The following is a 26,050-nucleotide window of genomic DNA, read 5'->3' as shown; positions in this document are numbered from 1 at the left end:
AAATTCAAATTAAGAAAAGACAGATGTAGAATAGATGTGCGGGAAATTTGCCTTTAGTCAGCGGGTGATTAATTGCTGGAACAAACTTCCATCTGTCGTGGAAGTTGATAGGTTAAATAAATTTAGGAGGAACTGGACAGGCATTTGGAGGGAATGGTGTGATTTTTTTTTTTTTTTGGTTGATGCTGCATAAGCTCATACACTTGCTTTCTTGCATCACATGCCACTACTACTACTAATACATAGGTAATTAATTTATATGCAAATTGCAAAGTAATGGTGCATGCGAAGAAGCAAAACCTCTTAAAGTGCCAGTTCACAGTTTTCCATGAAAATACTTCCTTTGGCTAACACTTATGAGTGACACTTCCCCATATTTATTCTAAAATTTAGTGGCAAATGATGCAAGGAAGCAAGCTTATACAGTTATACAGCATTAGGAAAAAAAACATTTCCCACATCACCAGTCCAGCCCCTCTAATAATTTATCTGGTTCTTCCTTAAAGTTATTAAAACTACCCACTTCCACAACACCAGTTGGAAAAAGCTTATTCCAACATTACCTATCTACTGATGGAAAGAATATTTCTGCACATCTATCCTGCGACCATCCTTCCTCACACCCTCATATGTTGTCTGAGTAAGAGTAAGGATGCTGTCAGTGACCATTTAGTTTACTCAATTCCATTCATAGTCTTAAACACCTCAATCAGATCTCCATACTGGTGACTATTTCCAAACCAAATTGAAGAGTTGCAGAACTGGTCTTTCTTGGTAAGAGTACCTTTTCACTAATCTCATTGCTGTTCTTCCATGAAAATGCAGATCCACATCCTTCCTAAAATGAGGCATTCAGACCTGTATGTATTACTCACGATGTGGTCTAACCATTGCTTTATACAATGCAATAATCACCTCCTTATCCCTGCCGGAAAAATTCCTGTATATCATTGCCAGAACCCCATGAGCTTCCCTAGCACTGCTCAGAGAACTTTGTCTGACTGCATGTTTACCACAGGTCTTCTTTGTTTTCCACTAATCTGAGTGTGGTACCTCACATTTGATATTATTCTGGGATTACTGTTACCCATATGCAGAAGGCCGACCGGGCTAGCCGAGTGGGTAAAGTACCTGCCCGGCAACCCAAAGGTCGCGGGTTCGATTCCGGCCTCGGGCTTGGATCAAAGTACTGCAAAAACCTTGGGAGGTGCAATATGGCCACAGAAGCCGATGCGCCAACAACTACCAAATCAAAAAAAAAAAAAAATCATATGCAGAACCTTGCATTTAGCAATGTTAAATTTCATTGCCACATCTTAGCCCATTTGTCTATTTTTTCTAAATCTTGTTGCAATAGTATTACCTGATTACTCTCATTAAGTGCCCTATATAATCATCTGAAAATTTAGACATTTAACTCCATCAATATCATTAATAAATATTGAAAACAACAGTGTTTTCAATATTTTTTAATGATATCAACATTATTTTTTCCAAACTAATATTAATCAAAAATGCTATGAGTATGTATGTTTAGTTATTTATAGTAATGTAGCATGTCCCTGATCTCCAGAAAAAGATTCTGTTCAATCACATAGTTGCTCGTTAAAAGGCATTAATTTACAATTCATAATTACTTGTTAGACACTAAACTTTTCATTTTATGAGTGGTTGCTTGGGGTAGCTAATACACCTCCATTTTAAAAGCTTATAACGTGGCCATACATTAACTTTTTTTTATTATTATTATTTTATTTTTTTTTTATCGTGGTTAATAATACTGTGCAGTGAAATTCTGAAATATGTTTTGTAGTCCTGGTAGTGTTTTTGCTTTGTAACCTAATTAGTTGTCACACTTGTTGATTTTTGCATTTCAACCTATATAAATTAATAATGCAGACATTGTAAACGTACATTAGGACACAATTATAATCAAATAAATGTAATAGCTTTAAATAAACTTAATGTCCACTTCTCTACACGCCCCATTTTTAGTACACTATAATATTATAGCTGTGTATGGAAATTTCTCTGTGATATTTTTTCTGGTTGACACTACATATATTGCAAAAATAAAGTATAAATATCATTGTGGCAAGTATTTTTTAATCCTAAAATGGTTGCTTTTGTTAATTATAGAACACCTTGTTAATTTAAAAAAAAAAAAATTTAAATACACCAGCAGAGTTTTTATTAGAATTTTTTTTTTTATCAAACCTCTATGCTGTGATAAAATAATCTTATAAAAACAATTTAGTTTTTTTTTTCAACCTGACTGATCAGTTTGATAATTGATACACTCTGTTTTCATAAAATTATAATGAAGCAGAAGAGTTTTTATCAGTATTTTTTATTATTTTTTTTTCCTAATTCAGTCCATGCTAAATACTACAAAAATGAAATGCCTTTATTATGAAAAGTGTTAGTTATTTTTTGTTAACTTGAGTTATTTATATTAGGTTTTTTTTTTTTTCAGCCTAATTTGTCATTTTTTCTGATCACTGTGCTCTATTTTTAAAATATATATTATGATGTGCCAGCATATTTTGATATATTTTTTATTAAAAAAAAAATATTTTTTTCAGTCCTGTTATCCATTTCTTTTAATTTTTCAGCCAAGCTGGTTATTTTTAGTGATAAAACAATGCAATAACTTTCAAAGGTGATCACCTCCTTTATCAGCAGTGGAATTTTACTGTCACAGTATATCCTTAAATAACATCAGCAGGCTCATGGTGGAGTTACCATAGGAGCGCGAGCATTATCCTTCACACATGCATGAAGACCAGAAATGGCATGGGAACATGCCAGACAGAACTGTACATCCCATCTAAGAATTATGATCTCAAAGAGGGGGTAAATACAGACTCCCTCTATCCCCTGATGGCATTATTAGAGGAGTGGAGGATAATGTCCATGCTCTTGCAGTAACATGTGCCATGAGTCTTGATTCTAATGATGTTATTTAAGGATATACTGTGACAAAGTTTCACTCTTGACAAAGGAGGTCACCTTTGAAAGCTAGGATTATATTTTTGTGTATTTTTAATTTTATGTATTTTATTTTTATCACTTCTAACTCTACAGTTGTCAGTGCATTTTTATTTTTACATCAACATTTTATCCTATTTTATTTTAATTTATCCTAATGAAGTTTTAGTCATATATGGTTGGTCTGTTCAATTACAGTTAGTGTGAGAAGAATAGTACACAATGGAGAAGTATGGTCTAAGTTGTTGATACTTCTAAAAAACCGGTAACAACAATTTAGCAGCATGTGCAAACACATTGTAACTGTACATCCATGATAGATGGAGCAACAACATCATTTAACCCTGTGTATTACACTTCCTCAGCATCACTGTCATGATTACATTACCTCACGTATCTTCAGAACTGTAATCAGTAAATATTTCAGTTTTTTGTGGGGACAGCGAAATAGAAATTGTCCTTTGGTACTGACACTATGACTGCCACTGAATTGAACACTAAATTTTTGTGTGGACAAGATTTCATGAACTTATATGATATGAGATAGCTGGTATCTGCACACTTGATAGTTGAAAATATCTGTTCAGCAAATTCTGTTTGTTAATATTTTACCATGGTATTTTGTTTTGGGTTCATTTCAAATATTAATGAATATGGTAAAAATATGATTATCAGAGTGAATTGATGCTATCAAGAAGGCATTAGAGAGAAGAGAGCTCACTTTATCTTGAGCTAAAGATCTAGCAAGAAAGAAGACAGCATGGAAGAAAATAATGAACGGAATGCTGATAGTTTGCAAGGACAATTTGTACTGTCATAGCTACTTTTACATTCACTAGGTACAAAAAATTAGAATGGTGATGACAGAGTTATGTAATAAGTTTAATAAAAAGATACTTTAACAATAACTAAATAACACTGACTAATGTCATTACTTATTGGGACTGGTTGGTGTCTGTTTGTATCAATTTGTCATTTTCATACCAATATTGTGGTAATGTGTCTTTTATTAGACATAATGTCCTTCTCAAGTTTAATTATAAAGATGTTTCATTTTTGTTAGGAAATTATCATCATCAGCCATTTTCAATCCACTGCAGGATGAAGGCCTCTCCAGCAACTTTTCAGTTCCTTCTGTTTTGTGCAATGGCCATCCATTTACTACCCACAAACTCATGAATTTCATCTATCCATCTCCACCTTTGTCTTTCAGGTTTTCTTCTAACTCCTCTTGGGTACCATTCTGTTATTTTCTTAGTCCATCTGTCATCATGTCTTCGAGCTATGTGTCCTGCCCAAGACCATTTCAGTTCTTTAGTTTTGATAAGAATGTCCTTTACTTGAGTTTGCTGCCTAATCCATGTGTTTCTCTTCTTATCTATTTAACAGTCTGATTCCCAATATAATTCGTTCCATCCTTCGCTGTGTAGTTCTCAGCTTCTCTTCCATTCTTTTGGTGAGTGCCCAAGTTTCACTTCCATAAGTCATGGTGGGGAGTATACATTGGTTCATTAATTTACGTTTCAGACACCATCGCTATTCTTCAGTTTCAGTATCATTTGTCTTTCTGTATTACTGCTCATGGCTGCTGATTTAAGTCCTTTGTTTTCCCTTAATGCTTGTTCTACTTTTCTTGTGTTAAACCTTATGTCCTCTCTGAGCCTCTTTCTAATGGCTTTGCATAACTCAGTATACTCAATTTTCTCCTTGTCAGTGATTATCTTGCTATTCATTTGTCGCCTTCAGTTCATCATAACAAGTGTTTCTCGACTAATTTTGTCTTCTTTGGATTTCTTTTTCCCTATAGGTTTCTTGGGCTTTATCACTTTCAGAAAGTTGTAATATTGCTTGTTGATATCTTAGTCCTGAGCAGTCTGCAGAAGCTCAAACTTGTTCTTAAGTTCCAGTACATACTGCTCTTTCTCCTCTTCTGTTATCTCAAAGACCTTCGTATTATTTACTCGAGTCAGTTTTTCCATTTCCTACATCTATATCAAGTGCATCTTACCATTCTATGATCACTTCCAACATTTACCTTATTCAGGACGGTAACATCATTCACGATATATCTTCTGTTAGTGAGGATGAAGTCAATTTCATTATTTGTTAATCCATTTGGGCTCTTTCATGTCCACTTTCTGTTCACCCTTTTCTTGAAAAAAGTGTTCATTACTGACATTCCTCGAGATTCTGCAAATTCCACAAGTCTTTCACCTCTTTCATTTCTTTCACCAATTCCAAAATTTCCTATAGTTCCCCTTTCTGCACTGTTTTCCCTTTTTCCGACCTTAGCATTGAAGTCCCCCATAATAATAGTGTAGTGGGTTTTTTGCTCATCTAGAAGACTCAATTTCGGTGTACATTTCTTTAACCTCTTCATCATCATGGCTCGATTGGTGCATAAATCATTATAACCTTTAGCTTGTACCTCTTAGAAATCTTGAGTATTAGTCTTGACACCCTTGATGTACTTTTGAATTCAAAAATGTTGTTTTTTATATCTTTATGGACCAGAAACCCAACTCCATCTTCACTCCATTCACTGTACAGCAGATTTCCACTTGATAAACTTATAAGTGATTCATTTCTTCTTGCTGTTTTAGCCAAACCGATGATATCCCAATTCACATTTTCTAGTTCCTTTTCCAACTCTAATATCTTGTCTTCACCGATGAGCAATCTTACGTTGTAACAGGCCAAGTTCAGTTTCCGTGCATGCCAGCCTGGTCATACCCAGAGATTCTTAGCACCCTCTGCTTCCACTCTGATCCTCTCGCTGCCATAAGAGGGGGAGTTACCATCAATGTACACTAATCATATATATATACAGTAGAACGTTGGTTATCCGTAATAATTTGAGAAGCTGATTTTTCTTCTTTTTTTTTTATTAATGGTGGTATTTGAGACAAATGTTTATTATGTTACGAGAGTATTTCTATCTGTTTTTGTTACTTCGTATATCTGGTTAAATGTTGGATTAGGAAACTGAGTGATAGAATTTAGTCATTCATTTCTGTGAACCCATATTTTGTTCTCTTCATTTAATATTATGTTCAGTTTAGCTCTAGATTCAGTAAGAATAATATCAGCCCGAAACTGTGCAATTTATTATTTTTCTCAGTTTTTTACAGTAAAATGTCAATGAAAAGAAACAGCACTAAAATGGGCAGAAAAACGGGAAGAAAGTGATATAATCAAGGTGATATTGTTAAGGAACTTGAGATTTAGTTTGTTTGTTTGTTTGTTGTTTTTTTGGAGCATTAGCAACTAAGGCCATATTGCTCCGGGATATGCGTTGGTCATTCCCTGACCTTTCCGCATCCTCCGTATTTGGTGGTCACGGGCTCGAACCCCGGTCTAATCAAGAAGCGTGTGCTTCGCACTGTTGTTGAGATTTAGTAGAGGGAACAAAGGTCACAAGAAACAAAACAAAAAATTGATCGAACATTATTTTTAAAAATTACTTAAAATTTTTTCTACATGAAATTTGCAATAAAATACCTATCCAAATATACATACATATGTAAATGTGCGGATTTTTATGTATAAGTTATTATTATTTTTTAATTAAATAAATTTTTGTTTTTTTTTTTTTTTTTCACGATATTTAAAGTTTTTCTTTTACCTTAATACATTATAACAGAATTTATTTAATCTAACCTTACATTCGATTATCTGGAAAATTCGGCTATCTGGAGTAGGTCTGGCATTAATTATTTCGGATAACTGACACTCTACTGTATTTAGAAAATATCTGCTTGTACTGGTTGGGTATTTAAGAAAAGTGAACAAACTTGTATTTTCTCCTTGTTAAATCTTTAAATTAATATCTTTCCACTGATTACTTTTGTTAAATTATGGAAGAAACTTGTAACACTTTTTTTTTTTCTCTCTCTCCTTTAGGCATTATCAGAAAGTGCCATCTGTCTGAAGACCGTTTTGGATAAAAGGGTATAAACATCTAATATTATAACAAAAATTTTGTGTATTAAAGTATTTTTCTATAAAAGAAAAGAAAAAACACAAGTAAAAAAATCCTTAGAAATCACATGTATCAGAAATAATTAAATTTGTTTCTGTTTAATTAGAGCGTGTCACTCAAGTCATTATTCATATAGCTCCGAATTTAGGTATAAAGGAATTTGTTCAAATCTCTGCCAACAACAAATATAATATCAAATGATCCATAGATTTGATACCTATATATTTCAAGGTTTTTTTTTTTGTTTGTTTGTTTTTTAATTCTGTAGCACCTTAAGATAGCCTGTGTTTATTTTCATATTTTATTCTACAGTGGTTTCTTTGAAAAGTGGTCTGAAAATCAAAATTAATCCATTGCGTATACTTTGTTTCTTACCAATCATCACTATATAATGTGTAACACATTAATTAGTAATGCTAAATGGTATAGCTGACAAGTCTTCATCTCACCATTGTAATACAGTTGATTACAAAGAATTTCCTTATGTTTTTGCAAAACCTTTACTTTTCTTCATCTTTTTATTTTCACAAATAAAAAGTGGTAAAACATTAAAATTGCAATGTTTAAAAATTCTGCTTATTTTTGTTAATGAATTGACCATTAGGTGTGCTAGTGTATTGCAAAATATAAACATAAGCTAATAGCCTTGTTCTTTGTAACAACCATTGCGCTATGAAGCTGTGTGCAAGATTTTCCATGTATTTTAAAATCTGAAAAAGGTAGCATTTGCCTTTTGTACTGTGTAGATGTGATTTTTAAGTTTCAAGCATCAAGAAACATGATGTAATTAGACATTTGCAAAATGAATAAGCATAAGGGCAGTATAGTGCATAAAAAGAAATGAAAAAAATAGTTGTAGCATTTTATAGGTGATAATGTTATATATTGCAACTTTTATTATAGAACAATAATATTTTTCTATAATATTATTTTAGACTATCAACTTCTATCTGTCATTGTGGAAGTTGATAGCCTAAATAAATTCAAGGAGGAACTGGACAAACATTTAGAGGAAATGGCGTGATTTTTTTTTTTTTTTTTTTTTTTTTGTTTGCTGATGCTACATGCCCATATGCTTGCTTTCTTGCATCACATGCCTCTATTACTATATTCCTCTGAGTTGTACTAATAATGCAGGTGTGCTGTTCGAAAATATGTCCCAATAGAGAAATAGCAAAAAAATATGGTTGTGGAAAATAAAAACCATCAGTTGAAATTACATGAATAGAAAAAGAAGAGATGATGATGGCTCTGAAAAAATGGGCCATTTTTTATTGGTACAGAAGGCAGTAGTCAAAGTGATTCCAAACTTATATCCCATTATGGTGATCATTCATAATAAAAAAAAATAAAAAATAAAAAACCTCTCATATTGTAAACAGTGTGCCTTACTGTGTAGGGCCACTATTACAAGGTGGCCCTACATAGTACAATATTGGGCATCTTCTTCTGAGAAATTGAAAAAAACAGTCTGGCACTTAGTGTTAATGCATCTGTTATGCTAGATGTAAAAACCAGAGTAACAAGGATTTTAAAAGAGGAGATAGAGCACTTGGTGTTAATATGCTGTCCTTGCCATCTTATTAATTTGTGTGCCGAAAAGGTGGCTGCCAGCCTTCCTGTGAAAATGGATGGATATTTTGTGGAAATATACTACTATCTAGAAAGAAGGGGAAAAATAGATTTTTTCAGTTCAGTTGATGCATGCCACTGAAAAAAAGATATTGAAGCATATGTGCACACATGGACTCTAAAACAGTGGTAGTCTTTGACAAATCTATTGGAAGACTGTACAGCTGTATCTTTAACTGTATCTTTCTTGAAGCAGATAAAATTAATTGACGTCTAACAGAAAAATCCTAGGTAAGCTAATGTTCGAAAGCATACTGTACTGGTAAATAATCCTATGTCTGTTTTTTAATATAAAATGCATATCTTGTATTTAATTTCTTGTGCAGTGTGGACTTTAAAAAATCTGCTTGCTTCCTGGTTTTTACAAGGACTTCTGTTTTTTGCAGAAAGTGCCCCCCCTCCCTCCTTTTTTTCCCTTCATGTTTTGATTCAGAAATTTCCTGTTTTCCCCCAGCTTTCAGTTACCAGTGATTTCTTTTTGAAAGTCAAAGGTTGACTGCTATGGAATTATTGCCCTTCTCACAGAAAAATCAAATTGTACTCTTCTTTACTGTATGTTGTATGTAGTAGGGATTTGTTTATTACAATACCAAATGATTGAATCTCTCATCAAATAAAATTAGAAAATTTATTATACTCTATTTAAAACAGGTATTTACCTCTACTATTATTTAATAAGTAAATGCTATGATCAACAACTTTGAATTTTGGGAACGCTTATTGTCTCTATCACTTTAGCATTAGTAGAGGCATACGATGCCAGAAAGCAAGCTTATGCAGCATCAGCCAAAAAAAACCCTCCCATTTCATCCCTCCATTCGTTCCAAATGCCTGTCCAACTCAGATTTAAATTTATTTAGGCTATTAGCTTCCACAACAAAAGATGGAAGCCTTTTCTACCAATCAACTACCTGCTGGCTAAAGGCAAATTTCCACACATATATTCTACAATTATCTTTCCTCAATTTGAAACTGTGCCCCCTCAGGTTCTTAGTCTGAACAAGACGAAGAATCCCATCAGCATTCAGCTTGCTCAACCCATTCAAGGCCTTATACACATCAATCAGATCACCTCGCAGGTGCTTACTCTCCTGGAGCTGAAATTTGCAGAACCTAAGCCTTTCTTTGTAAGAGCACCCCTTTGTTCCCCTCACCAATCTTGTTGCCATTCTTTGTACTCGTTCAAGCAACTCTACATCCTTTCTAAAATGATGCCTCCAGATCTGTACACAGTACTCTAGGTGTGGCCTGACCATTGTTTTGTATAACGGGATTATCACCTCCCTGTCCCTGCTAGCAAAATTTCTATATATCATTGACAAGACTCCATGACCTGTCCTGGCAGCCCGCCTGCACTGATCAGCGAACTTCATATTTAGCTGCACAATTACCGCCAGGTCTTTTTCATTTTCCACTTCCCTGAGTGTAGTACTACCCAGTTGGTACATTTCTCTTCGGTTATTGCTACCCATATGCTGTACTTTGCATTTGCCAATGTTAAACTCCAGTTGCCACTTCTCAGCCCATTTTCCCAACTTATCTAGATCCAGTTGGAGTAGCATACTGTCATTACTGTCGTTAATAACCCTGCTACTTTGTATCATCTGCAAACTTGGACATTAAACCTGATAACCTTCATCAATATCATTGATAAATATACAAAACAACAATGGGGCCCAACACCGAACCCTGTGGAACTCCACTAATAACATTTGTCCACGAAGAGCAGTGTCCATTGATTACCACTCTCTGTTGTCTCCCACTCAACAATCCCTTTATCCATTGTAGCAGCTTACCCTTGATGCCATTCCTCTCCAATTTGTACAGCAGTCTTCCATGTGCAACAGTATCAAAAGCTTTCCTGAAATCCAAGTATATGATATCAAAATTATTTTTGGCATTCAGTTCCTTTGTAACCACATCATAGTAAGAAATCAAATTGGTCAGACAGGACCTCCCTTTGACAGACTCATGCTGTCTTACCTATTACTGCAGTCTTGTCTAGACGATCCTGCAATGCTTCTTTAACCAGCGATTCCATTATTTTCCCCGGAACACAAGTTAAACTAACAGGTCTGTAGTTATTTGTGTCATTGAACCTCCTTTGTGAATTGGTGATACATTTGCACACCTCCAGTCCATGGAGACCTCCCCTGAATCCAAGGAAGCTCTCATAATTATGGCTAAAGGTTTGCTTACTTCCTTTGCGTGCTAGTGTATTGCAAATACACTAGTATTTGTCAAATCAAATCAAATCAAATCAAACTGTAATCAACAATCAAATTTTTTCATCAAATCAAACTGTAACTCCCACTGGATAGATCCCATCCACCCCAGGTGCCTTCCTTATGTTTAACTTCAACAATTTCTTCCCCACTTTGCTCTCAGTTATTACAAAATCACTTAGCGTTTGATAAACTTCTGGCAATCCCCTCATTGAATAACTCCTCATGTGTGAATGTAGATGCAAAATACTCATTCAGTTTATCAGCTACCTGAGCATGATCATCAATAGTCAACACACCTATGTTAAGTGGGCCAATTTAATTCATCCCTTTCCTTCTAGAGTTTACATAAGTAAAGAACTCCTTGCTGTTTTTCTTTGCATCCTTTGCCAAAAATTTCTCATAATCTACCTTCGCCTGCCTAACCTCCTTTGTGACTTGATTACAGACTAGTTTATACCTGCCATAGGCTTCTGTATTGTCTGATACTTCATATGCATCCCATACGTTCTTCTTCTCTGCCACTAGCCTCATTAATTCATCTGACATCCATTTAGGCCTAAACCTTGAACAGTATTTCTTAGTTGGAATGAAAAGCCTAGTAGCCTCCAAAATTAAGTCTCTGAATGCTTCCCATTTGAATTCAATGTTGGTAACATCATCAGTTAATCCCACTGTACAGAATTTAAAAACTGTCCGAGACCTCTGTAGTCAACTTGACGAAAGCAAAAGCCCTTCTCTTTAGCCTTGATGGTAGTTACATCTTTAAATAATTCCCACATCAATACATTGTGATCACTGTCGCTCAGTGGTTCCTTTATCTGCAGATTCTTAATGCATGAAGAATCACTACTGATAATCAGATCAAGAGTATTACTCCCTCTGGGGGTAATCAAGAGTAATACTCTTGATTGTACATGTTGCTGTAGAAAACAGTTATCCAATAAATGCACAAAAGTCTTGCTAGTGTGCGAGTGACCAACCCACGAGTTCCAGTCAATACCTGGAAAGTTAAAATCTCCCATTATAAGACATTCTGATTTACTGGCCCACTCTATTTCTCTGCACAATTGCTCATTATTCTCATCAGATTCATTAGGCCTATAACGCACACCTACTCTCATTTTTCCTTTCCCAGTGCTTATGTCACACCAAACAGACTCAACATTGCACTGTACACCAACATCAATTGGATGTAAATCTGCACTGCTTATGTCTGTGTGACTTCACTAGCTCATCAAATTTATTAATTATGCTCCTAGCATTGGCGTACATGCAAGTATATACATGCACCTGTTCCTGCTCCTAGCCACCCTAACACAGACCATGTATTTACTTGTTCCACTATGACTCCCAGCAGTCCTGGAAATGTCCATTACCTTGCTTTTCAGTCTGCTGCCCATTCTAATAGAAGCAGTGCAAGAATCACTTTTGCCTCTGCCTGCAGCCACTGTTAACCTTTTAGTCTGTGTATTCCCTCCCCCCACACACACTAGCAGTTTTCTGACCCACCTAACACTGCCAAGATAGCATCGGCAAATATTCGTAACTTCATAATTTATAATATATTAAAAATACCTGAAGAACATTTCCATTAGAGATGTCTGAGTACTCTTAATTATAATTTATTAATTGGGAAGAATTTTGTGTGAAATTTAAAATACTAAAACCTTAAATATTAGTTCCTTCCTCAGTAATTTAGATGTAGTCTAATTGATAGATGCCAGCTATATTTTTAACCAGTTCTGATTGTCTGCCATGTGCAGCATGGCAGACATTTGGAATCTGCTTGATTCCTTATTACCATGTCTCACTGATTGTCATATGTGCAGCCCAAATTTGCATAACTGTTTTCACATTAAATTAAAGTGAAAACTGGTTATAAATTCGATTTTACTTATTTTCTTAAAATAAGTCGGATAGTCATTGCCATCAACTAATTAATGGACAAAGAATGTTTGTTTTTTACACTGTTCCTAATTTTGAAAGGATTTTGTAAAGCAATAATAAAAAAAGGTGCATTAGTAGAGGAATATGATGCAAGAAAGCAAGCTTATACAGCATCAGTCAAAAAAAAAAAAAAAAAAACCTTTCCAGTTCACTGATCCATTCGTTCCAAATGTTTGTTTAGTTCTGCCTTGAATTTATTTAAGCTATCAACATCCACAACAACAGACGGAAGTTTGTTCCAGCAATCAACTACCCGCTGGCTAAAGGCAAATTTCAACACATCTGTTCTACAACTGTCTTTCCTCAATTTGAATCGATGCCCCCTCAGGTTTGTAATCTGAGCAAGAGGAAGAATCCCATAAGCATTGAGCCTGCTCAATCCATTCAAGGCCTTATACACCTCAATCAGATTGTTTCGCAGGTGCCTAGTCTCCAAAAGCTGCAATTTGCAAAATATAAGCTTAATGTTTGCAGAATATTTACCCTTTGTTCCCCTCACTAGTCTTGTTGCCTTTCTCTGTACTTGTTGTAGCAACTCTACATCCCTCTTAAAATGAGGCTTCCGGACCTGGATACAGTACTGAAAAGTGTGGCCTGACCTTTGCCTTATACAAGGGGATAATCACCTTATCCCTGCTTGCAAAATTCCTATATATCATTGACACGACCCAATGACCTACCCTCGCTGCATGTCTGCCCTGCTCCAAAAACTTCATATCTGACTGCACAATTACCCCCAGGTCTCTTTCATTCTCCATTACCCAGCTAGTACATTTCTCTGGGCTACCCATATGCAGTAGTTTGCATTTGTCAATGTTAAACTTCAATTGCCACTTCTCAGCCCATCTGCCCAACTTTTCCAGATCCTGTTGCAGCAGCATACTATCATTACTGTTATTAACAACCCTGCCAGCCTTTGTATCATCTGCAAACTTTGACATTAAGCTCGATATACCTTCTCAATATCATTGATAAATATACAAAACAACAATGGGCCCAACACCAAACCCTGAGGGACCCCCACTAATAATGTTAGTCTGTGTAGAGCAGTATCTATTGATTACAACTCTGTCTTCTCCCACTGAACCATCCTATTTTCATTGTAGCAAGTTGCCCTTAATGCCATACTGCTCCAATTTGTACAGTAGTTTTCCATGTGCAACAGTACAAAATCTTTCCTGAAATCCCAGTATATTATATAAAATTTTTTGCATCCAGTTCCTTTGACCACGTCATAGTATCCTATCAGATTGATCAGCAAAGACTTTCCCTTAACAAACCCATGCTGTGTGTGAATTATTACTGCTGTCTAGATGATCCTGCAATGCTTCTTTAACCAGTGACTCTGTTATTTTCTCTGGAACAGAAGTCAAACTAACAAGTCCGTAATTATTTGTGTCACCCTTTGATCCCCCTTTGTGAATTGCAGGCAGATACATTTACACATCTCCAGTCTGTGAGGGCATCCCCTGAGTCCAAGGATACTCTCATAATTATGGCTAAGGGTTTGCTTACTTTCTTTGCCACCTCCTTTAACATAACTGGATAGATCCCATATACCCCAGGTGCCTTTCTTATGTTTAACTTCAACAATTTCTCCTTCACTTTGCTCTCTGTTATTACAAAATCACTTAGCTCCCTGTTAGAGTTTGAGATAAACTTTTGGCACTTCCCTCATTGAATAACTCCTCGTGTGAATGTAGATGCAAAATGCTCATTTAGTTTGGCAGCTATCTGAGAATGATCATCTATAGTCAAACCTTGATATCAAGTGGACCAATCTGAATCATCCCCTTCCTTTTAGAGTTTATGTAAGTAAAGAAGTCTTTGCTGTTTTTCTTGGCATCCTTTGCCAAAGATTTCTCATAACATGCCTTCTTTTGGCTAACCTTTGTGATTTGATTGCATACTAGCTTATATCTACCGTATGCTCTAATGCATTAAGGGCTTATGCCTCAAGCTGTGAAAGAGTTAGACTATGTATATTTTAGTGCACTTGCATCATTTATATACAGCCAATTATAGATTAGCAAATTTGCAATAGCTGTATCATTTAAGTTTCATCTCATATTGTGAATACTACCTTCACAACGAGTTGCCATGACATTGCACTACTTCGAATAAGTAACGCTTCACCCGAAGGAGAAGACTGTTGTTACTTATTCTCAGTGGATACCACCACCCAGTTGGCACTGTTTCAGGGCTATTTGGCCTTTCTTCGGTTGGTTGGTGGTTGGTAGGTACCCAAGTGATGTAATGATGACAAAACATTTATGAAGTATATCTCCACAGTACGAGAGATTGTGGAGCAAGCTGCGAAAGAGTTAGACTATGTATATTTTAGTGCACTTGCATCATTTATACACAGCCAATTCAGGCATCTCTCATATTGTGGAGATATACTTCACAATGTTTTGTCATCATTACATCACTTGGGTACCTACCCACCCACCAAAGAAGGGCCAAATAGCCCTGAAATGGTGCCGTCTGGGTGGTGGTGGTATGCACTGAGAATAAGTAACAACAGTCTTCTCCTTCGGGTGAAGCATTACTTATTCGAAATAGTGCAATGTCATGGCAACTCGTCGTGAAGGTATTCACAATATGAGATGTAACTTAAACAATGCCGCTATTGCAAATTTGCTAATCTATAATTGGCTGTGTATAAATGATTCAAGTGCACTAAAATATACATATCTACCATATGCTTCTGCATTGTTTACACAATTTATATGCATCCCATATATTTTTCTTCTCTTCCACGAGTCTTATTAGTACATCTGACATCAATTTAAGCCTCAACCTTGAACAGCATTTCTTAATTGGTATGAAAAGACTAGCAGCTTCAAAAATTAATTCCTTGAATGCTTCCCATTTAGAATTTGCAGTTGGTAGCATCATCAGTTGATCCCACTGTACACAATTTAAAAAATCTCTGAGGCCATTGTAGTCTTACTTTACAAATGCCAAAAACCTTTCTCTTTACCCCTGCTGGTAGTTACATCTTTAATTAAGTCCCACATCAATACACTGTGATCACTGCCACCTAGTGGTTCCTTTATCTGTAAATTCTTAATGCATGAATAATCACTGCTGATAATGAGATCAAGAGTGTTACTCCCTCTTGTTGCCTCTCTAACACGTTGCTGTAGAAAACAATCATCCAATAAATCCACAAAAGCCTTGCTAGTGTGCGAGTGACCAACCCACAAATACCAGTCTATATCTGGGAAGTTAAAATCCCCCATTATAAGACACTTTGATTTACTGGCCCACTCTATTTCTCTATATAATTGTTCATTGTACTCATCAGAGTCATTAGGCCTATAACAAACTCCCGCCCTAATTTTTGCTTTCCCAGTGCTTATATCACACCAAACTGAACATCGCACCATCCATCATGTCAACTGGATGTGCTTCCTTACATTTTGTGTTTCTTAACTAACAGTATAACCCCCTCCTCTTTCCTATCCTTTTTTTGGGGGGTACACATTGTACTCCACAAATTCCAATTCTGCATCCCTTATATCTGAGTGACACCACATCTCTGATATCCCAACAATATCGTCCTTGGATGTCTTAACCGGCACTTCAAATTCATAAAATTAATTTACTGTACTCCTAGCATTGGTGTACATGCAAGTTTCCATTCACCTGTTTTTACTCTTAGTTACTCTAACACAGCCCATGTATTTACTTGTCGCATGATCCCCAGCAACTTGCTTTCCGGGCTGCTGCTCATTCCAACCTCTGCCTGTGGCTACTGTTAATCTATTATTCTGTGAATCCTCCCAAGCTAGCAGTTTTCCAGCCCACCTAACATTGCCTCAATAGTATCTGCAAATATTTTTGCACCCTTTCTATTTAAGTGTATCCCATCCCTGTAGAAGCAATCTGTCTTGTTAACAAGTTTGAGAACCTCTATGTTAGACCATAAGGCCTTGATCACCAGAAATCGCATAAATTTGTGTAATAGCTGACTAATCAAAAAATAAATACTTAATAAATAAAATATAAATAAAAGAGAAAATATATGTGAATTTTCATTTGATGTGAAGTGTCATTTGGACTGATAAAACCAGATAAAAAGTGATAATATAAATATTAACCTAGCAATATTCTTTCCTTAGTTATAACAAAAATGGTTGCAACATATGCAGTAGGCAGTCAGATTTCTTTTTCATTTGTGGAAAACGTTTTTAGCATTAGCATTAGCATTAGTAGAGGCATTTGATGCAAGAAAGCAAGCTTATGCAGCATCAGCCAAAAAAAAAAAAAAAACCACTTCCACTTCACCCCTCTGTTCGTTCAAAATACCTGTCCAGCTGAGCCTTAAACTTATTTAGGCTATCAACCTCCACCACAAGGGATGGAAGTCTGTTCCACCAACCAACCACCCGCTGGCTAAAGGCAAATTTCCGCACGTCTATTCTACATCTGTCTTTCCTCAATTTGAATTTATGCCCTCTCAGGTGATTTTTCTGAGCTAGAGGAAGAATCCCATCAGCATTGAGCATGCTTAAACCATTCAAGGCTTTATACACCTCTATCAGATCACCTCGCTGGTGCCTAGTCTCCAGACACTGTAATTTGCAAAACTTAAGCCTTTCTTCGTAAGAGCACCCCTTTGTCCCATTCACTAATCTTGTTGCCCTTCTCTGTACTCGTTCCAGCAGCTCTACATCCTTCTTGAAATGAGGCCTCCAGACCTGTATACAGTTCTCTAGGTGTGGCCTGACCATTGCCTTATACAAGGGAATAATCACTTCCTTATCCCTGCTGGAAAAATTCCTGTATATCATTGACAATACTCCATGAGCTACTCTTGCAGCCCGTCTGCACTGCTCAGAGAACTTCATATCTGCCTGCACAACCACCCCCAAGTCCCTTTCATTCTCTACCACTGTCAGTGTAGTACCACAGAGTTGATACGTTGCTCTGGGGTTGCTGTTTCCCATGTGTAGTACTTTACATTTGTCAATGTTAAACTTCATTTGCCACCTCTCAGCCCATCTGCTCAACCTTTCCAGATCCTGTTGCAGCAGCATAGTGTCTGTAGTGTCCTTGACAACCCTGCCAACCTTTGTATCGTCTGCAAACTTGGACATTAAGCCGGATATACCATCATCAATATCATTTATAAATACAGAAAACAATAATGCACCCAACACTGAGCCCTGGGGGACTCCACTAATAACATTAGTCCACGATGAGCAGTGTCCATTCATTACCACTCTTTGTCTTCTCCCGCTCAACCACCCCTTTATCCATAGCAGCAATTTGCCTCCAATGTCACACTGCTCCAATTTGTGTAGCAGTCTTCCATGTGCAACAGTATCAAAAGCCTTTCTAAGATCCAAGTATATAATATCAAAGTTATTCTCTGCATCCAGTTCTTTTGTGACTGCATCATAGTATCCAATCAAGTTGGTCAGGCAAGACTTCCCCTTAACAAAACCATGCTGTGTCTGAGCTATAACTGAAGTCTTGTCTAAATGATCCTGCAGTGCTTCTTTAACCAGTGCCTCCATTAATTTTCCTGGAACAGAAGTTAAGCTCACAGGTCTATAATTACTTGTGTCAGCCTTTGATCCTCCTTTGTGAATTGGGGTCACATTTGCACATTTCCAGTCTATGGGTACCTCCCCTGAGTCCAAGGAATCTCTCATAATTATGGCTAAGGGTTTGCTTACTTCCTTTGCTGCCTCCTTTAATATAACTGAATAGATCCCATCCACCCCGGGTGCCTTTCTTGTGTTTATCTTCAACAGTTTCTCCTCCACTTTACTCCCAGTTATTTCAAGATTCTGTAGCTTACTGCTAGAGTTGAATACACCTCTGGCATTCCCCTCGCTGAATAACTCCTCATGTGTGAATGTCGATGCAAAATATTCATTTAGTTTGTTGGCTACCTGAGCAGGATCATCAACACTTGACCCATTAATATCAAGTGGACCAATCTGATTCATCCCCTTCCTTCTAGAGTTTACATAAGTAAAGAACTCTTTGCTGTTTTTCTTTGCATCCCTTGCCAAGGATTTCTCGTAATCTGCCTTCGCCTGCCTAACCTCCTTTGTAACTTGGTTGCATATCAACTTGTATCTATCATAGGCTTCTGTGTTATGTGTTAATTTGTATGTATCCCATGCATTTTTCTTCTCTGCCATATGCCTCATTAGTTCATCTGACATCCATTTTGGCCTAAACCTTGAACAATATTTCTTAGTTGGTATGTAAAGCCTAGTAGCTTCCAAGATAAGTTCTTTGAATGCTTCCCATTTTGAATTTGCTGTTGGTAACATCATCAGTTGGTCCCACTGTATAGAATTTAAATACTGTCTCAGTCCATTGTAGTCGCCTTTACGGAAGCAGTAATCCTTCCCTTTACCCCTAATGGTAGTTACCTCTTTGAGTAAATCCCACTTCAGCACACTGTGATCACTGCCACCTAGTGGTTCATTTATCTGCAGATTCTTAATGCATGAAGAATCACTGCTGATAATCAAATCAAGAGTATTACTCCCTCTAGTTGCCTCCCGAACATGCTGATGTAGAAAACAATCATCCCATAAATCCACAAAAGCCCCGCTAGTGTGTGAGTAACCAGCCCCCAAATTCCAGTCAATATCTGGGAAATTAAAATCTCCCATTATAAGACACTCTGATTTACTGGCCCACTCTATTTCCCTGTACAGTTCCTTATTATACTCATCAGAGTCATTAGGCCTATAGCACACTCCTATTCTCAATTTTGATCTCCCAATGTTTATGTCACACCAAACTGACTCCACACTGCACTGTCCAGCGATGTCGACTGGCTTCACTTCCTTGGTTTTTATGTGTTTCTTAACTAATAGCATAACCCATCCCCCGTTCCTATCCTGTCTATCCTTTCTGTAGACGTACTCCCCAAATTGCAGTTCTGAATCCCTTATATCTGTGTGACACCACGTCTCTGATATCCCAACAATATCTGCCTTCGATGTTTTGAGCAATACCTCAAATTCATCAAATTTATTGACTAAACTCCTAGCATTGCTGTACACGCAAGTATACCTGCACCTGTTTCTATTCTTAGCTACCCTAACACAACCCATGTGTTTACTTGTACCGCAATGGCTCCCAGCAGTCTCTGAAATACCATGCATCTTGTTTTTCAGGCTTCTGCTCATTCTAATAGAAGCAGTGCAAGAATCTCTTTCACCTCTGCCAGTGGCTACTGTCAATCTATTGGTCTTTTTCTCCCCCCAAGCTAGCAGTTTTCCGACCCACCTAACACTGCCTCGATAGCATCAGCAAATATTCTTGCACCCTTTCTATTTAAGTGTATCCCATCCCTGTAGAAGCAATCTCTCCTGTTAACAAGTACAGTCCAGGCTGAAAAAAATTCTACCCCTTGAGCCTTGCACAATCTTTCCAGGGCCGAATTGATCGACAAGGCTCTCATCATATACTCCCTCCTATCGTGTCTGGGCAGAATTGCAGACACTTTCAAATTCAACCCTAATTCTCGGCTTTTGTTCAACAGTGACCTGTACTTGTTAAGTAATTCTGCCGGTCTCCTACTCTTAATATTATTAGTGCCAACGTGTACAACTATATCACCTTTTGTGCCCTTAAAAGATGATATTCGCTCTACAACGTCATCAACCTTTGCCCCTGGCAGACATACCCTGGTCCTGTTCCACCTATCTTTTTTACAAAGCATGTTCCCCGTTTCCCTGACAAGAGTCACCAACAACTACTAGTTCCTTCGGGACCAGCGCATTCTGCCTTAGGGGTTGTCTCTGTGTCACGCGATGCCCAAGTGCAAGCTCTGGCGTTGATGTGGGCAGCTGAGAGCTTGATGGGCCCCTCAATTTAGTTTCTTCGAGGGCATCCACCCTGTCCTTCAAGCTCTCATATAGGCCCACAAGAACGCCGAGTTGTTGCCTGATATCGATACACTCCTTGCATCGCGCACACACAAAGACATCCCCCTTGGCAGTATCATGTCCCGTACCCGATTGCTCTGCAAACATCAAGCAAACAGTGCATTTTATAAGGCTGTGAGTCAGAGGACAACTGCCCCCCTCAGTTCTGCTCTGAGCCACAGCACTTCCATTAGCTTGAGCCTTTTGCTTTGCTGCTCTGGTCTGAGTCATGATTCTATTAATTTATTAATTAATTATGTTATTAATTATATTACGTTTGTAATCTAAGTCGTTATATGTATTTATTTAAACGTACAATTTAACTGCTAACGAAGTTCAACTAATGCTATCTAGTACGGTATCACAATGGCGGGAAAGTTACTAACGGTAGCGGTAGTTACGAACACGTGGAAACCCTTACCGATACTTTTACAAGGCCGAGTAAAGAATAAATACACCAAATTAATCAAAAAATCACAAAATAATGTTATACTACTAAATTTAAATCAAAAGTTTTAGAAAAACAATAATTTCAAATTAATAAATAAGAAAAATCCACTTAGCGGCTTTGAACACGACCACCGTCACTAGTAGCCTCGTCAGCAGACTTTTTTTTCAATTTTTTTTTTTGTTTATTTTAAATTTTACTTTGAGAATATCAGTGTGTGACCTTTTACTAAGGGATGGCAATATTTGTTAAATGATTTTTTTAATTGAAAATTTGAAATTTTTTTACACTTGCTATTTTCATTAAAAAAGATAACTTTTATTAATTCGGCAAAAAGCAATTTTAAAAATGTTATAACATAACATGTTAACATAAAACTCTTAGCCCGGTGGTTTTCAACTGGGGTGCTGCAGCACCTTAGGGTGCCACAACAACATTCCAGGGGTGCCATGTAATTTGATTTAAGTTACTTAAACTGACTTTTTTTTAAATTTATATATTTATTTCATTATAAAAAGGTGTACGGTATCTTTTTAATTTTGTTACGATCTATAATTTGATGTTTATTTAGTACCTCTATATAAAGAATAAAATTATTATATATGTACATATATATAATTTGTATTATGAATTGTAATTTTGTTTATAGTTATATTATTATAATAACTATCATATAACATATTTTTAATGTTATATATATATATATATATGTGTGTAATATTACACACACACACACACACGCACGCACACACACACACACAGAATTGGATCTAAGAGGATCTAATAAATTACTTAGGGGGTGCCGTTATTAAAAAAACCACTGTCTTAGCCACTTGCATGTACAGTAAAGCGTCAAAAATCTGAACATCAATAATCCGAAATCCATTAATAATTTATTCATTTTATGCTTGTGCCTTAAAATAATTACAGTGAGCAGTGGTTGTGATCACATTTGTAAATTGAACTTTGATTATATTAAGCAGCAATTCTAATAAGCAAAAATCAGAGAAATATTATCACAGGCTATAAAAATGAAGATATAAGGCACCAATTTACACTTTTATTACCTTACCAATGAATAAAATTAAATGATATGTGAAAATCAACAAACTGAATGCATCCAACTCAACTACTCTTGCTGAAAAGAGAGAGATCTGGCAATAAAGAAATGAAGTTCGAAAATAGTCTGGCAAAAAATAAATAATTATTTTTGTTAAAGGCCTATACATATGTGTTATTGTGGCTGAAAGTTCCATTTATTTTGTTACCAATGAATAAAAATACATAATTACAACTTATGTACATTTCTAAACTTACTAAACTTTTTATTTTAGTCTCCAGAATAGTATTTTTGATAAGTTCAGATTATCGATCCTGTACTGTACATTAATATTAGTTGGTAAATTACCACTAATAATAATAATCATAATCTAAAGCACATTTTGTATAATAATTAAACTAAAATGAAAAGAGTACCTAATATCAGATAAAGTGATGAGCCTTAGTGGCAGAGAAGAAAAATACATGGAATGATTGTAAATTATCATGGGATGTAGAAGCCTACATTAAGAATAAACTAGTTTGCAATCAGGCTACTTGGAGTGTGGGTTGGGCATGCTAAGACATATGAGAAATATTTGGCTAATTACCGTCTTCTTGAAAGAAAAGTAGAAAAGAATTCTTTGCTTATATTAACACCAGAAAGAAAAGGATGGATTACTTCATAATGAAAGGATCCTTTCATTATGAAGGAAATGACTATTGAAGATCAGCAACTCATAGATTTGCTGACAAACTGAGTAAATATTTTGCATCTACATTCAGGACATGAAATTTTTAGGAATGGAGATACCAGAAGTATACTTAATTTTAACTGGGAGTTAAATGATTTTGTGATAATGGAAAGGAAGCTAAAAGAAACATTGTTGAGGCTAAAAGTAAATAAAGCACCTAACACTGATGGAATCTATCCAATTATATTAAAGAAGCAACAAAAGAGGTAAGTAAATCTTTGGCCGTAATTATGAGAGCATACCTGGATACAAGGGAGTTCCATACACACTGAAAATGTCCCCCTACTCAAAGAATGGAATCAAAGGAAGGAATGAATATTTCCTATAAACTTGACTTCTGGGAAAATGATGGCATCAGTGGTTAAAGAAGTAATGCAGATCATCTTGACAGGAATGCAGTTATATGGCAGTTACAGCATGGATTCATTAAGGAGAAATCTTGACTGACCAACCTGATTAGCTACTATGATGCAGTCACAAAGAAACAAGATGCAAAAAATTATTTTGACGTCATATACTTAGATTTCACTAACTCTTTTGGTGTTGTTCCACATGAAAAACTGCTGTATAAATTGGAACAGTGTGGCATTAGAGGCAGGTTACTGCTGTGGATGATGGGATGATTGAGTTAGAAAAGACAGTGGTTAGGTACTGCTCATCTTGGAGTGTTATTGGCTGAGTCCCTCCAGTTCAGCAATAGACCTTCTATTGTTTTTTGAATATTTATTACTGGTATCAATGAAGGTTAATATCTAAGTTGAAAATGATAGTATGGTCTGCAGGAAAGTTAATGACACAAATGTCATTAACCTTCCTCCGTCCCAATGATGGACAGAAATTGAATATCATGTAGGTATTTGCATCATTTAACACTACTAATACTATCAGTCATTTCTTTTTTCATGAGAAAAAGCAACTTGCCTGACTTATCTGGACACAACTTATTTTGCATAACTTTCTTTCCTCAGATTGATGAACTTGGAAAGCCAGTTTTCTTTCAACAAGACCATACCACCCTGCATTTTAGTAGATATCTTCAGACAGCCTTAAATGACAAATATACAACTTGGATAGGAGGAGGAGGAGGAGGTAGACAAATCTGGGCCCCCTAGAAGTCCTAATCTGATGCCCTCTGAGCTTTGGGGAGGGGGGGATACATTAAAAATATTGCTAGTTCTGCAAAAATCCATGATTTATAATACTTAAAGAAAAGAATCCTATTACAGCTATTACACCAGCCATGCTGGGGCGATTGTGGACAAAAATGGAATATCACATGGGTATTAGCCAAGCGAAAAATGGTGCCCATGCTGAAGTTCACTAAATGAAAAAGAAAAAGAAACCTTGATAGATTCTTGTCATTTTGTGACAACAATCTCTGCTGTAGCTTAATTGTTTAATAAACTACACTTTAAAATACATATATTCTTTTATAATGATCCTCTATATAAAATTAAATATATAAATTAAGAATATGTTAGCAGGTTGACCAAGCAAATAACAATAAAATAAAATAGCAAGAAAAATACTAATGAAACTAATATATTACTACAGCAACGAGAGAGAGAGAGAGAGAGAGAGAGAGAGAGAGGGGGGGGGGGGCTAAATTAAGAAGGTGTTGCAGGAGGAATACAAGGAGTGGTTATTAAATAGTGAGATTTACAATAAAATAAATATAATGAAATATTTTGTATCTTACAAATTATCCCATTCACAAGCCAACTTTCATTGCAAGTAATTACAGTCTTAGACAGTCAGAGCATCTTCAGTTTTTTTCAAAACATCTTCACAAACTTGAGTCTTCTCATTCTTTGATCTTTGTTCAAAATTTTCAGTGCCATCTTGGCACTCACTTTTCTCACACCTAAATTTTCAGTTAAAATTTGCCTAACTGTTTCTCTGTCCATGTGGAGTTCTGATGTAACCATTCTAATGCTTAAACGATATCTTCTAATCAGAGTCCTTACCCAGTCCACAGTTTTCGTGGATTCTGGAGAGCCTGATCATTATATTCCATTCAAACATTCGAACTCTTGACATAGCATCTTCCCCATAAACTTGACATAACAATTCAGTTTTTTTTTTTTTTAATTTAGTTAAATTGTTTTGCCTGTAATTTTTTGGCATTCTGCCAAAACCTATAATGGAAACCTATCTCACTGCAAAGTGAATGATATTTATTTACATAAACCCCAAACACAAGAGGTATTAGAACCTATAGTACTTAGTACCATGCTTGGGTTGGAGGTTGAGAAGACGAAAGAAGATATTTGTTAACATTGGACTTGAACTTCTGTAGATTGTAATTTTCAGGAAATACGTATGAAGGAAGGTTGTTCCAGAAAACGGCAGTTGAATGAATAAATGAGGAAGATGAAAAGTTGGTTCTGTGGGTTTGAAGTTGGACAGTAAATGGATGTTGGCTGGTGGTGGCATGTGTTCGGATTGTTTTGAAAGAGAGAGCGGGAATTATAGAAGCCAATTCTAGAAGAACAGTGCCCATGAAAGTATCTGTAGAAGAGGCATGTAGCAGAAACAGTACGTCTATGAGACAGCGAGTGGAGAGACTCTGTTAGAGATGAATCATTAATTAACCTAACTGCCCTCTTATAAATGGAATCAAAAGGCCTGAGAGAGGTTTTGGGGGCACCACTCCAGATGTAGGAACAATATTCCATGGCAGGGCGGATTTGCGATTTATACAGAGTGAGCAGCTGTTTGGAAGAAAAGTAACGCCAAGAGAAAAAGAGAAAACCAAGTTTTTTTAGATGCAGAGGAAGCAATATTTGTAATGTGTTTGTGCCAAGAGAGATTATAAGTCAAGGTAATCCCCAAAAGAGATATATCATTTTGCCTAGAAATTGGAGTGTCACTAAAGATAAGCATAGGAGCAGAAGAATCCTTTTTGCAAGATATAAGACAAGACTGAGTTTTAGAAGGGTTGAAATCAAGGCATTTAAGGAATTGGTAGAAGATTTTCGAGAAGTTGAAGCTGATTGAGCAGGACAAGGTTTCTCAAAATGTAAAGTGGAATTCAATGTGCTATCATCGGCAAAACTATGGATAGCATTTCCAGTCAATGGAAGAAGGTCATTAATATACAAGAGGAAAAGAGT

The 26,050-nt window shown here is 36.2% G+C and overlaps 1 protein-coding gene across 2 annotated transcripts in view; it reads left to right on the top strand.

Annotated features, from left to right (window-relative positions):
• Window positions 1-26,050, top strand: part of LOC150076170 (exportin-T-like) — a 408,083-nt gene that overhangs the window by 363,862 nt on the left and 18,171 nt on the right. For both annotated transcript variants that reach the window (XM_090387100.1, XM_090387099.1), the window contains exon 25: window positions 6,895-6,942. In XM_090387100.1, coding sequence (XP_090243226.1) covers window positions 6,895-6,942 — 48 coding nt within the window. The remainder of the gene's footprint in view (window positions 1-6,894; window positions 6,943-26,050) is intronic.

Source organism: Mastigoproctus giganteus, chromosome 13 (genome assembly GCF_048544385.1).
Source record: "Mastigoproctus giganteus isolate SK-2022 chromosome 13, ASM4854438v1, whole genome shotgun sequence".
NCBI lineage: Eukaryota > Metazoa > Arthropoda > Arachnida > Uropygi > Thelyphonidae > Mastigoproctus > Mastigoproctus giganteus.
The sequence above is the reverse complement of the archived record's forward strand: the minus strand, read 5'-3'. Positions and strand labels throughout refer to the sequence as shown.